The 15,279-nt window shown below is 41.8% G+C and overlaps 1 protein-coding gene across 5 annotated transcripts in view; it reads right to left on the reverse strand.

Annotated features, from left to right (window-relative positions):
* Positions 1-15,279, reverse strand: part of DIP2C (disco interacting protein 2 homolog C) — an 851,589-nt gene that overhangs the window by 342,496 nt on the left and 493,814 nt on the right. For all 5 annotated transcript variants that reach the window (XM_029588529.1, XM_029588527.1, XM_029588528.1 and 2 more), the window contains exon 8: positions 6,724-6,921. In XM_029588529.1, coding sequence (XP_029444389.1) covers positions 6,724-6,921 — 198 coding nt within the window. The remainder of the gene's footprint in view (positions 1-6,723; positions 6,922-15,279) is intronic.

Here is a 15,279-nt window from a genome sequence, read left to right on the forward strand (position 1 = left end):
CAAAAAACCCAACAGGAATGCTTTATCAAAAGTTAGGCACTCAGAAAGAGAAATTCTTGCTGGTTTATTCTACACTTACCTGGGTTATTACAGAGAAGGCAATTTGTTTATTTATTTATAATGTTTTATATTCTGCCTTTTCCATACATTCACATTAAAATTTACATCTAACCATAATACAATAAAACATACAATCAACCTGCACCTAGCCATATGCCTCATTAAAAATGCTTTCAATTTTTTTTTTCTGAAAAGTTTTCTACCAGCTTTCCGACGCAACTCAACAGGGAATGCATTACACAAGATGGGTCCTATATAAGAAAATATTCTTTCCTGGGTAGTCCTTAGTTTATCATACTTTAACGGAGGCACACAAACTTGTTACTTGCGATCGCATTGAATGCTGTGGCACATAATCCTGTAACTTAGACTTCAATAACCTTTGTATCACTGTCATGTAGCAATCTATAAATTATTATCAATATTTTAAATTTTATCTTCCACTGCAGCAGTAGCCAATGGAGTCCCCTAAATAATGGGGAAACATGCTGAGATAAAGGAGGGAAAACAAAACAAATTCAAAAACATTTGGTTAGCAGCAAGAAAGGGGCAGTTGAGTAGCACAATTGTTGCTAGGTGTCAGCAAGCCTGTCAGTGTGTCCTGCAAATCCAAGAATGGACCACCCAGCTAGGTCGATTATTCACCTTGGAAAACACAATGCATACATTTAAAAAAAAATCTTTGAGATGCATATTAAAAAATCATGTGGACATTAGTCCTACTTCAGAATTCAAAAAACAAGCCCTTTAACACAGCTGGAGTTTCGCAACCAGCGCTTCCTCGGGAGCTAAACTGTAGGTGCTTGAAACGCCTTCAGACTGTTGTCGTTCTTCATCCAGACAAGCATCTACAGCTCCCTGAGGAAGCGCTAGTTGCGAAACACCAACCATGTTAAAGGGCTTGTTTTTTTTAATTCAAAATTAGGACTGTTGTCTACATTTTTTAATATGCATCTCAAAAAATTTGAAAAAAAATGTATGCATTGTGTTTTCCAAGGTGAATGAGCGAACTGACCTCCATGTTTTTTTAATTTGTTTGTGTTTTCCTTCCTTTGTTGATAATTGATAATTCTAGGTTACACCTGGCTCTTATTTTGGTTCTGAGATAACGCAGAGTTGCTGACCTGTAACAGGTGTTCTCCTAGGACAGCAGGATGTTAGTCCTCCAGATGGGTGACATCATCAGATGGAGTCCGGCATGGAAAAGTTTCTAAAACTTTGACTGGCACACTGAGCATGCCCAGCATGTCACTATCTGCGCATCCATGCAGGGTCCCCCTTCAGTCTCGTAACATAGAATTCAAAAGCGAAAAAATAAAATAACAAAACATAGGAGAACCCAACTCTGCGGGGAGGCGGGTAGGTTTCCTAACATCCTGCTGACCTAGAAGAATAACTGTTACATGTAAGAAACTCTGCTTTCTCCTAGGACAAGCAGAATGGTAGTCCTCACAGATGGGTGAATACAAAGTTACAGGCTGTTCTTGGAAACATATATGACCACCCTGCACCGAACAGCAGGTGCCAACAGGCACCAAAACAACTGTGGTGCAGTTGGGAAGACCAGGGACAGCCTGGTCCAAAACACAGGGCCTTAGGTAGAAAGAGCTGGGTTTAAGCCTGGAAGAGGTTGTGAAGGTCTTATTGGCTGTTGCTGCTATCTTGCCAACCATCCTAGTCCAAGCAGTAGTGGGTCGCAAATGTGTGCAGAGAACTCCATGTCACAGCCCTGCAGATTTCGGCAAGGGGAACCACGCGTAAGTGGGCCACCAATGCCGCCATAGCCCTCACAGAGTGTGCTTTGATTCAGCTTCCCAGCTGAAAGTCCCCTTGGGCATAGCAGAAGGACATAGAATCTGCCAACCAATTGGACAGAGTCCCTTTGCCCACCGCAATTTCCAATCTATTCTTATCGAAAGAGATGAAGAGCTGAGTAGATTGCCTGTGGCCTGCTGTGCATTCTAAATAAAGGCCAAGGCCCTCTTGCAAGCCAACTTACGCAGAGCCCATTCGCCCTGGTGTGAATTGGGCCTTGGGAAGAAGGTGGGCAAAACAATGGACTGATTGAGTTGGAAATCGGACACCACCTTAGGCAGGAACTTGGGATGTGTACAGAGGATCACCCTGCCATGAAAGAATTTCATGTAGGGCGGATATGTAACCAAGGCCTGAAGCTCACTAACCCTGCCTGCGAGCTGAGGTGATTGCCACCAGGAATAGAACTTTCCAAGTCAGAAACTTCAGATCGCAGGAGTGCATAGGCTCAAGGGGGTAGGGGGTGCATGAGCCATGCTAACACCACATTGAAGTCTCAGGACACAACAGGAGGCTGGGGGGAGGGGGGGCCTTCAATTGAAGCAGGCCCCACATAAAGCGACCTACTATGGGCTGAACAGAAATAGGCGTGCCAGCGACACCGTGATGGTAAGCACTGACAGCACTCAGATGGACTCTGACCGAGGTGGTCTTAAGCCCAGCCTCGGAGAGGTGTCACATATAGTCCAAAACCTCAGAATGGGGTAGGTGAATGTCTAAGCCATGACCCTCACACCAGACACAAAACCTTCTCCACTTTAATCAGTAAGACGTCCTTGTGGAAGGCTTCCTGGAAGCAACCAGCACCTGAGACACGTTGTCAGACAAGTCCAGGGTCTGAAGGCGCTCAACCTCCAGGCTATTAAGGCTAATGCCTGGAGGTTTGGATGGTGCAACCTGCCCCGATCCTGCATGATCACATCAGGCACAGTCCCCAGACTGATAGGATCTCTGATCGACAGGTCTTGGAGGAGAGGGAACCAGTCTGGGCCAGAACAGGGCCTCGAGGATCATGGTCTCCCAATCCAGCTGGAGCTTCAACAGAGTCCTCATGATTAGCAGAAGTGTAGGATATGCGTACAGGAGTCCTGTGCCCCAATGATGGGCAAAGGCGTCCGTCGCTGGAAGTCAGTCTGTCCTGAAGAGAGAACAGAAATTGCTCACCATGCAGTTGCATGGGGAGGCAAAGAGATCCACATCCAGAATTCCCCAGTGGTGGAAAATCCAGGCTGCCACTGCCAGACCCAGGGACCACTTGTGCAGCTGGAATGCACAGCTCAGGCGGTCCACCACCACTTTCAGTGATCTGGCTAGATACATCGCTTGAGGAGACATTCCCTGTGCCAGAGCCCAGGACCAAATCTGCACTGCCTCCTGACAGAGGTAGAATGACCCCGTTCCTCCCTGCTTGTGGATGTACCACACTGCTACCTGATTGTCCATCCAAATAAGGACTGCTTTGTGGGACAAGCGGTCTCAAAATGCCCAAAGAACATAACGATTCACCTGAAGCTCCAGGAAGTTTATCTGGCACAGAGATTCCTAAGCCATCCACCATCTCTGCATGGGAAGGTTGTCCACATGGGCCCCCCACCTGTGGGTGGAGGCATCAGTGGTAAGAAATACATGAGGCGGGGGCAGCCTGAAATGGGATCCCCTGTTCCAGATTGGAGAGGTTCTCCCACCAGGATAGGGAAACTTGCAGAGTTGGCGTGATGCAGACACGCATTTCGCGGTCCTGGGATGCCAGCTGCCAATGCGACCATAATGTCCATTGCACCCTGCACATACAAAGTCAGGCCAATGGAGTGACATGGACAGAGGCAGCCACGAGGCCTAACAGATGAAGCAGCAGGCAAGCAGGAACTTGCTGACTGCTGTGCTCGCCAGCGAGGACAGGACAAGAGCCTAGTCGCAGGGCAAGAACGCTTTTGCCTGACTTGTGTCCAGTCTGGCACCTATAAAGTCATATTTGGGGAGATGGGCAGAGGTGCATCTTTGGGTAGTTGATGACAAATCCCATAGATCGCAGACTCACATGGGGAGATTCAAGGCATGCAGCACTCCCTGCTGGGAGGCGTTTTTTTTACCAGCCAGTCGTCCAAGTAGGGGAGCACATATACCTTCTAACATCTGAGGTGCGCTACCACCGCTGCCAGGCACTTGGTGCAATTAATGACCAAATGGTTGCGGGCAGTTCTAACAGCAATCTGTATCGTTTTGTTCGCTAAAAAGGCACATCACGTAGCGAGTATTGCCGCAGTAAACTCCTTCTCTCTTACACTTTTGCCGCAGTAAACTCCGTCTCTCTTACACTTGAGTTTACTGCGGCAAAACTTGCTACGTGATGTGCCTTTTTAGCGAACAAAACGATACAGATTGCTGTTAGAACTGCCCGCAACCATTTGGTCATTAATTGCGGCAATATTGTTCACAAACCGATTACAGCACAACATTGCCTGGTACAATGATCCAGAGACCATCCGATGCATTTCTTTTACATTTTATCTGAACATTCAGAATTTCTTATTTGATGAAGTTAAGCCCATGACGTAGCCCATTTGTAAAAGGGCGAAACTCGGCCTGAGTCGGGCTTATCCAAAGATACTTGTTTCTATAATAAAGAATCCAAAAATTGGACATTTTGGCTTCTAATTTTCAACTTGTTGCCTTGGTGGCAACATCAACATTCTGAGGAAGATGTGCGTTTTTTTGTATTGCAGCAGCTGATGAATAGATGCTATGTGCAGTGCAACACTGGATTTTTACTTTGAAGACCTTGACCCTGAGTTGTCTTAAAACTAATTGTTTTCATGTTTTTGAATTCGTATTCTTTATTCTGATTGGTTCCCTTTGATATAAAATTCTTCATTGGATGATAATGACATATGATGTGGAAAGCAAGACGGCTGGCTCCGATGATGAGCATTTTTTCAATTTAATCTTTTGGTCCATTTGGTAGATCTTCTTCAATCTGTCCTTTGATATGATATGTGGTGTACATATATAAATTTATATTTGTTGTATGTATTTTTTGTTTTTGATTTATATTTTGATATTTCTTTTTTTGCAGTAAAAACGGTGTTGGTTCTTGCTATATTGGGGATTGCATTTCAACTTTGTAGAACCATCTGTATATAATGGTTAGATGTAAGAGCAAGGTTTGTCTTATAGTTTGTGTTTTACTTATATTGGGAAATATATATATATATATATATATATATATATATATATATATATATATATATATCTTATGAGAAATATTTTATTGCCTTTAGAAAATGAGATGACTCTCTATATACAATGAATGTAGAAGAATATGATACAAATAAATGATATCCTTTGTCCTGATGTGATGTCAACTTGAATCAACCCCATTTGAAGATATTTTGATTCTACTTTGATGGGAAATATATAATTGGATCCACTAGTTTCTAACATTGAGAGACATATATGCAGTGGACCCTCTCCTGAAGAAGCTTTGAGAAGCTTGAGATTCTCTGTGGGTTGTTTTTTTTTTTTTATCTTTGTCTTGTATGTATGGAGTGGTGTGTGATGCATGCTTTTTTAAGGATTGTTACTTATTTTTGGATGAGATACTAAAGTGGATACATTATTAAAATAAAATTGTTTTATATATTTGTGTAGTTTTGGATGAATAAAAATAGATTATATGTTTTGTGAATATATCATTTTTTGATTTGCTAGGGAGAGTTTATATGCATACATTTTTATGTAAATGTAAAAGTATTGTAACAGGGTGTCAAAGTCTACCTTCCCTGTAGGTACTTTGCCCTTTACAATCATGCAACATGTAGCTTTAGCTGGTCTGAATGCCCTCAACGTGTGCATTGGGTCTCAACAGAGCACCATCTCCCACTGAGAGAGGTAAAGTACTGGTATAAAACCCTTGCTCCCACATGGAGGTTTTTGAAGCAGGATTCTATAAATTCTAGATTCCTGTGTCTAGAGTCCTCTCCCACCAAGGGGCTCCAGAGGGATGTCTTTCCCACAGAGAGGGTTCTTGAATGGTTTGAATGGAAGAGAAGTGTTCCAGAGTAGAAGTTCCTAGAAGTTGGAAAGAGAGAGTAGCTCTGGAAGAGTGTGATGGACCAGTGCACTGGGGAGGTGCCAAGGGATAGCGTACCCTGCCTGGGAAAGTTCATCAAAATCAGAGGCTGTTTCAACTACAAGAAGCCCAAGATCCACAGGAGAGTGAGAGGAAGAGAAAAGGACCTTGGAGAAACAGATTACATCTGTCAAACAAGTACTGGGAGGGCCCAGATTGGAAGAGGGTACCTCCCAAAAGAGCTGACCCGTGTGAGGAACAGTTAGAAAGAGATTGTGATTTGGGGGGGGGGGGGTGTTATATTGAGATGTGTATTTGTGTTTTTGCCACCAGTTTATTTGAGTAAAGACTTTATTTTCAACAAGTTGCGAGTGAAGAGTGATTTTTGGTGTGACTGACTGGTGTGCAGAAGCGCCCCTGAGAGATAAAACCCTAAGGGTCTTGAAAGCTTGCTCCCCCTCAGGAACGCTGGGATGGTCATGGGGCCTTGCATGGTCTGTAAACCCTCCCCGTGCACCCCCGCCCTGGACCGGAACAGGACGGGGCTACGGTATGAGTGTAAATGAAAATCCCGCCCAGACCCCACCTCTGGAGCACCCCTCCTAAAGGTAGGTAGAATGTATGTGAGTACATGGCTTATGCACCTCAGTTTACCTGCATATTGGGCTAACAATTTGGTAACATGACATTTCTGCACGTGAAACACTGCTGTATGTGAGGAAATGATTTTGAAAAGTACCACCCCCAGCATGAAACTTATAATAAAACGTACTGCTCACCGTATGTGAGAATATACAGTGGTTTCCCATTAGTGTCCATAGTGGTCAGGCAGGGAGCTTTAGGTGAAATGGTCCCCCATCGCTGCAAAGCTGCTTCCAGGGAAGGCGGCCAATTCGTAACCACCCCAAGCGGCTCCCCTCGCATGGCCAGCATCTGAGCTCCTTCTGGCTTTGGTTGGTTAGGGTCCGGTTGTTGGACTTGTAAGAAAATAAACAAGAAAATTAAAAATTACTTTTCAACTCGGTATACCCCCAGCACAATAAAGCTCACATTTTTTGCCTTTGATCAGACTCCTTTACTTAAATACAGTCAATTAAAGATTACGCCATCCAGCCGGTACAGCCTTGAACCCGCCCCCACCTGTGCCGCGTGACTGCCTACTTACAGGAAACACCAGAAAACAGAAGCTAGTGGCACAGACGCAGACAGCTTTCATGAAGAGAGCCTTATACATTCATTTTTTCGTTCCGATACCATTTGTATTCATACCCTGTACTGTAAAACATTTCACCTAACTAAACATCGTATCGAGTAACCCTCAACGTCTGGTCAACAGTGGCAGGAAAGATTAACCAATGACCATCTCTTGCTTTCTTTTCTTTTAACCCAGGAATAGTGTTTCATGTGATTCTGTTAGAATGCAGGTTACACAGATGTGAGTTGCCTTCTGATATTATACAAGGATCCCAAACGCTGTCCAGACTGGACTTTTAATTCCACTAACGCAGCCTTCCCTTTGCTGATTAAAAGACAGTCAGAGGTTCACATGGTGCACAGGCAAGAAAAGGCTGTTTACAATACAGGACCCTGTGCGTGGACTAAAGCAATAGTCAGGCAGCATGAACGATACAGCCTGATTTAGATTCAACAGCACCGCTGAGTAGCTCCAACAGCACTCAACGTTTTAGACCCTGAACAAGGTGAGGCTACGGTGGTGACAGAGCTACAATATTTCCAATGTTTTTGGTCCTCTTAGTTGCCTTAATTTTTCAGAGCCCAGGAAAGTATACTATGAGTGTTAAACTGTATTATTTTGACTCTTGACAAACCAAAATCCAAGTGCTGCTTTATGATGCCAGGTCCAATGGGGAGCATTTTCCAGGCCCAAGCGTTACCGGCAGAACAATGAGACACACTTAGCTGGGAGGATGGCGCATCTGTTCTACCAACTAGAATTTCATCTACATTCAGGTGGGCCTGTTTGGAACTGGAGGGAGGGGGATCGGAATGTAGGGTAGGGGGCATGGCTGCAACGTTGTGATTTTGGGCAAGTGGGAGGAAGGTGTCACGTCACCTTCTGACGGAAGGAAGAATGGGGGATGTGGAGGAGGCTGCTAGCCCAGCAATTTTGAAAGCTACCTCCCTCCTGCAGGGATTATACAACATTTTGCAGGGTTCAAGGTGGTGCGTTTGGCCATAATTTTTATGCAAGGCAAAAGGATATTAAGGCTGATATGGCCTGACTGGGGGGGAGGAGAATTGAGATTTTTTTTAATTGTTTTTGGTTTTTTTTTTACTTACTCAGCTATTTGCTGAATATAGCCAGATACGTGTGCCCACATAATTTTAGGTATGCATATCCAGCCGCATGGCTAAATTATCTGAGTAAAGTTATCCAGATAGCTTTTGCTAAGCATATTCAGAGAGAGATGTATCCCACTGAATATTTGGCTAACTTTTCCCAGATACCTTTATCTGGATAGCTTTGCTGTTCATCAGCTTACTGAATATGGGCCTCATGGCATTAAGTACATGCAGCGATGGATTTTAAAATCTGCATTTCAGCAGCCATTAGGTGTGATCATCATTAGGCAAAAATACACCAATATAAACTGAAGAAACTGAACAAGGGCATGGGCAAAGAAGATACTAAGCAATAACAGATGACTAACCATCATCTGGCATCCTCTCTTTTCAGAATGGAGGAGTAGTCTATTATTTAGAGCAGCGGGCTATGACCCAGGGAAACCAGGGTTCAAATCTCACTGTCGCTCCATGTGAGCTTAGGCAAGTCACTTTACCCTCCATTGCCTCAGGTACAAAATTAGATTGTAAGCCCTGTGGGGACAGGGAATACCTGTAGTACCTGAATGTAATCCGGTTTGATGCCGAAAAGTGGAATATAAAAATCTAAATAAATAAATACTTGGCACAAATTAACTAACTCATGAATGACAATCCAGGAGATTTTGGATCCTCCTGAATTTTTATTAACTGAGCATCACCAGATTCTGGATGTGCTTTAAGTATTTAAGCTCCACAGCGGTCTTGTGCTATTAGTGGTTTTTCTTTCTTCTCTAACTGATCTCCTGCTGTTTACAAATGGTTTCCACCTGCTGGAGTGGGCCTGCTTGCAGCTGCAGCCACAGGCTTCCCCTGCTGGCCCGGATGCTTTAGAAAAATACATTTTGACAGCCAGATGCTATGTGCGGAGATATGACACGCCAATGCTGAAGGCGTACTGAAAATGACCTTTACCAGTTACTCAAATCTGGAAGCCACTACCATAGACCTAAAGTGGCTATTTATATTTCTATTATTTTGTTTCATACAGCAAAACAAAATTAAGCAAAAAGCATACATCAACCATTAGAAGGCCATACGAGTTGCTGTTGCGAGCAAAACCAAAGAATAAACAATGCGGCTCAGAAATAGTTATAAACCTTCCCTTTTTTTATACACATTTAAAAAACTTTTTGAAAACTCACAAACTCCATTTTTCAAATACACTGACCCAACATGTGTTTATCTGTCACAATCAACAATTGGTTTTTGCCAGTAATTTTGAAGACAGGATTTAAAAGGAAAAAAAAAAAAGATTTTCTGACATGAATAAACGAACATTGTCAATATCACACAAAGTAGTGCACCAAGATCTGTTAGCATCAGGTAGGTGCAGGCCTGAGCAATGGCTCAGAGGTCATTTATGAGATCTGTTCATCCATGCTGCGCAAGTACAAAGAAGAGATGTCCACCAAACAGGAACGAGACCTTGATTTAATCACATCTCATGATTTTAAGATACTGAAAGTGCAATAAGGTGGTGGCCAGACCCAGAGGTCTGCGCACAGGTAGAAACATAACCAGTAGAGAAAAGGGGATTGATCACTGGTGAGACGTTAAATGGAGGACAGTGTCCGATTCTGGAGGCTGTATCTCCCAAAAATATACAGGCAGAATAGATGCAGTACCACAATGGTGCAGTATCTATACCAAAAGCCCTGTTAAATGAGACTTAATGAATTAAATAGATACAGAGGGGAAATATGATAGAGATATTCATATACCTCAAAAGATGTAAATAATGTACAAGCAGCAAACCTTCTTCAGTGGAATGGAAGTGATAAAATTAGAAGTCATCATATGAGGCTTCTGATGTAGGTAGACTCAGGAGTAACATCAGAAAACATTTCTTCATGGAAAGGATGATAGATTCAGGGCCGATAGAAGCACTAGGCAAGCTAGGCCTGGGGCTAGGATGCCGACCATTAGGTGGCGTGAGCCATGTTGGGCTGCCACCGCCCATGGCCAAAAACCGAGAGGAAGGAGTCGGGGTCACGACTGGAGGTGTGGGAGGGGGGGGGGGGTGTCGGCGCAAGGGAGAAGGTGCCTATGGCGCCTAATCCCCTTGCACCTGCCCTCGACAGATGCATGGAACAACCTTCCAGCAGAGGTGGTGAAAGGATTAAATAGTAATAGAATTCAAGACAGCATGATATAAGCAAAGAGGATCTCTAGTTGCAGAGAAGTAAAGGTAAAATTAGAAATTAACTATGGATTATGGCTTGCACCAGGAAGTAAACTGGGAAGACTATATGGACCTTATAGTCTTTATCAGTCATCATATTCTATGTTTCTGTATTAAATGACCTTGGGCAACAATAGCAGAGAAAGGCGGTAAAGATTTGGGTTTAAGTGAGAACTTAAACCCAAATCTTTAGAATACTAAAAGGGAAATTTAGGAGTATCCAGGAGCATAAGACATTTACAGTTCAAAATATGAAGCAATTCAAAAGTTCTACTTGCTTTTTGACTGACACTGCATACTGAGCTGAGGATTTCAACGCATTATCCACAGTGATGCCAAGATCCTTTTCCTGAGTGGTCATTCCTAATATGAAACCCAGTATTTATTTATTTAGCCATTTTATATACCGTCGTTCCAAATAAAGATCACAACGGTTTACAACATGACATACATATTATACATCAGCAAGTAAACTGACTTAATGAAGTCAAACCACATACATTTAAAAAATTGATATATACTTGCGATAAGGTATTCAGTTCAGAAGATAAGTTCTTAATGACTTTGTCCTTGAGGGTGCATGCTCAGTGTTCAGGTGATTTTAAGTTAGGTTATAGGCATTTTGAAATAACCATGTTTTTAGGTCACGTTTGAATTTATTTGATGCTGGAGTCAGTCTTAGATACTTGGGTAGAGAGTTCCATAGCATTGGGCATGCTACTGAGAACAAGTGGTCTCTTATTTTTGTTAGGTGAGTATGCTGTAATGATAGCACAGCTAGTAGTCCTTTGCTTTGAGATCTTAATGATCTCTGTGACCTTTATGATTGTAGAGCTACATCTACCACACGGATGGTGGAGTGTATTAATATTAGGACTTTGTAGTTGATGTGGGATTGTACAGGTAGCCAATGAAGAGCTATCAGTGAACGTGATACACGATCAAATTTCCTTGAACCTGTTAAGAATCTAGCTGTGGCATTTTGTAATAGTTGCAGGGTTTTGTTTTTTTTTTAGAAGATACTTGGGAACTCCAAGTAGAAATAAGTCTAAGTTTGAGAAGATGAGGGTCTGCAGGACTGTGCGGAAGTCTACGTGAGTCCGAAACGGTTTCAGACTATTTAGTAAGCTCAGTCTGGCATATCCTGATTTGATTAATTTATTTACATGCTTTTCCATTGTTAGGTTCTCATCAATCTGTAAACCTAAGTCCAGTACTTGGTCTAAGGGTGTAAAGTTGAAGTTACCCATGTCAAGTGTTGAGGAGTTGCTATAGGTAGATTTCTTCTCAATAGAATGACTTCAGTTTTATTAGTGTTTAGATTAGTTTAAGTTTGGATAGTTCATGTTGTATAGTCTCTATGTGTGTCACTAGAGTTAGTCTTGCATTTCAATAGATTTGGTGCATGGTTTATAAAATTGAATGTCATTGACATATAGGAGGAAGGCGATTCCTAGATCAGATAGAAATTTACATAGAGGAAGCATATAGATGTTGAATAGAGTTGCTGAGAGAGCTGAACCCTGAGGGACACCTGCATCAATCGGGAAAGTGTCGGACACGTGGTTGCCCAGTTTGACTTGGAATGACCTTTTTGATAGGAATGAGGAGAACCACTTTATTACATTGCCGTCAATTCAGATTTTTCTCAATTGCTGGCACAGTAGGGTATAGTCAATGGTGTCAAAGGCTGCTGTTAGGTCACATAGTACCAGGAAATAGAATTTATCATTGTTAAATCCCTGTAATATTGGAGGGGGGGGTCCCATTAAGGATACAAGTAAAGTCTCGGGCAAGCGATTTTTCCTGAACCTGAATTGGTTTGGATGTAGAACGTGCTGGTCATCTAGAAAGGCTTCTAGTTGTGACAGTATTGCTTTTTTGAGAATTTCTGAGAGAAGGGGCAGGTTGGATATTGGTCTATAATTTTCCCAACTGTCAGAACAGCTGGTATTATTTTTTAGTATAGGTTTTATCACTGCTTGTTTTACCATATAAGGGACTATACCTTCCGAGAGTGATGGATTACAAATGTGATTGTTGGGGTGATAATGCTATTTATTAGTTATAAGGAGCTAGCAGGAATGGGGTCACATGAGTGATTTGCAGATTTTATTTTAGTAATGATTTGAGTGATTTGTAGTTTAGATACTCTGTCGAAAGCGGTCCATTTGGTTGGTTTGTATTTTTTTTCATCTTCTAGGGTTAGTGAGCAGGTAAAAAATTGAGTTTTAGTCTAGCTATTTTTTCTACCAAATGAATGGCGTATATGTTGCAAGCATTCTTTGATGAGTGGTTGTTGCTTGAGATAGAGGAAGATGGATCCTTGATTAGATGTTTAATGACATCAAAGAGCAATATAGAATTAAAAATTACCCCATGAAACTGTTTGGCATAGTATTCATTTTTTGCTTTGTTGATTAGCACCCAAGTAGTGAGAGGAGTGATCTGTATTTTCCAAGTGATTCTGAAGTCGGGCTTTTCTGCCAAAGTTTCTCAGATTTTCTCAATGATTGTTTAGTGCGTCTTAATTCCTCATTGTACCATGGTTTCTTTTGCTTGGAGATATAGTGATCAAGTTGGATTGTGAGTGAGAAAGTTTTTTTTCACTCAACACACAATTAAACTCTGGAATTTGTTGCCAGACAATGTGGTTAGTGCAGTTAGTATAGCTGTGTTTAAAAAAGGATTGGATAAGTTCTTGGAGGAGAAGTCCATTACCTGCTATTAATTAAGTTGACTTAGATAATAACCACCGCTATTACTAGCAACAGTAACATGGAATAGACTTAGTTTTTGGGTACTTGCCAGGTTCCTGTGGCCTGGATTGGCCACTATTGGAAACGGGATGCTGGACTTGATGGACCCTTGGTCTGACCCAGTATGGCATGTTCTTATGTTTGAATTGGGCTTAGCTCATCGGCTATATCTTTAACCATGATATCCCTTGCTTCAAATGATTCAGCGGCATTGGCATGGTTAAAATCAATAAGCTTATGTTTTAAAGATTCTGCAAGCAGATCTGGCTCTGTCTTTTTCCTGAAGGTGAATGTCTGGTTATTATTTGTGTTTTGTTTAGTTGGGTTGAGGAAGGTTATGTCTGCTTTTAGAAGTTGGTGATCAGACCAAGGTAGTATAGTGAGAGTTATTTATCATACAATTGTTGCAATTGGCAAATATGAGATCTAGAATATGACCTGCTTTGTGTGTGGGTTTAGTTACAAATTGTGACCATCCCATTGCTTCCATTGTTTCTAAGGATGCTTCACAGGCAGTAGATTTGGTTTTCTATCAACATGTAGGTTAAAATATACCTACAATGGTGGACTCAGGTGAAGGAAACGCTTTAGTGAATACTTTGATTAGTGGTGAGCAGTCTTTTTGAAGTATTCCAAGGGGGGGGGGGGGCAATAGGCCATTCCGATGTTTATCTGTGGAGATTTAAGCATTGCCACTTCATAGGGAGGGTTAATTTCTACTTTGTATGGAATAAATTTGAGGTTTTTGTTTTTTAAACTAATAATTAGTAATCCCCCCATCTTTACGTTTCAGTTGAGGGACGTGAAAGACATATTTCGACTGTTCAATTTGATTTAAGAGAACGTTATCTTTATTGTTCATCCAGGTTTTGGTGATGCAGAAAATGTTGGGGTTTAAATATTCAAGTAAATCATTTATAAGAGGTTTGTTTTTTTTAGAAATAGGCTGCGCGTTTAGAAGAAGCAGTGAGAGCATTAGTTAGGAGTGAGCTGCTGAGCAGTTATTGTTTCTCGTGGGGTGGGTTAGGTTATTGATCATTTGCTGTTTGTTTTTGGTGGATTTCCTGTGGTTTCCATGTAGCCCTTGTCTGATTTTTTTCTATGAGGTGTACCTATAGCTAGAATTATTTTTCCCTGTGTGTATCATTTTAAACTTGTCCACATTCAATTTCATCTGTCATTTACAGTGGCTAACCAAAGTCTACATATCCTTGAACACTGCACATTTTGTTTTGTCAGTGTCTCAGACTTGCATGCACTGAAATGAAGATTTTTTCTACTCATTAACACACTATACGCCACACTTTTTAGAGCCAAAAAAGTTGTATTGGGAGACAAAACATATGTATTCACAAAGCAATACTGAAATCCAATAAGAAGATAAATCTCCATCCCCAACTTAATTCTTGGTGGAAGCACCTTTGGCGGTAACTACTACAATGAATTTGTCGAGATACATCTCCCAAAACTTTGTACAACTAGCTTTGTAATAGTAGAGTATTCTTCTTTAGAAAACTGTTCAAGCTCCTTGGGGAGTGTTGACTGACAGCAATCTTCAAGTCATGCCACACATTTTCGATTGGATTGAGGCTGAGGCTCTGACTGGGACACTCAATGATATTTATCTTTATATTCTTTAGCCACTCAGTGTAGCTTTGCCTATTGCTTCAGTTCATTGTAATGCTGAAAAATGAACTTCCATTCCAGTTTCAGCTTCCTTGCAGAGGGCAGCAGATTTCTCTCAAGGCCTTTTCTGTACTTTTCTCCATTCCTTGCCTCTTCTGCCCTGACAAGTGTCCAGGCCTTGATGATGAGAAATAGTCATATAATATGATGCTGCCACCAGCATGTTTCAGAGCAGGAATAGTGTTCTCTGGGTGATGTGCTGAGTTGGGTTTGCATCAAACATAACACTTTGCATTCAAACTGAAGTGATCTATTTTAATTTTGTCAGATCACAAAACTTTTTGCTTCATGGCTACAGTATTCCTTAAGTGTTCCTCGGAATAAAAATAGGTTTTCTTAAGTAATGGCTTCCTTTTTGCTAC

The sequence above is a fragment of the Rhinatrema bivittatum genome, chromosome 2, assembly GCF_901001135.1.
Source record: "Rhinatrema bivittatum chromosome 2, aRhiBiv1.1, whole genome shotgun sequence".
Lineage (NCBI taxonomy): Eukaryota > Metazoa > Chordata > Amphibia > Gymnophiona > Rhinatrematidae > Rhinatrema > Rhinatrema bivittatum.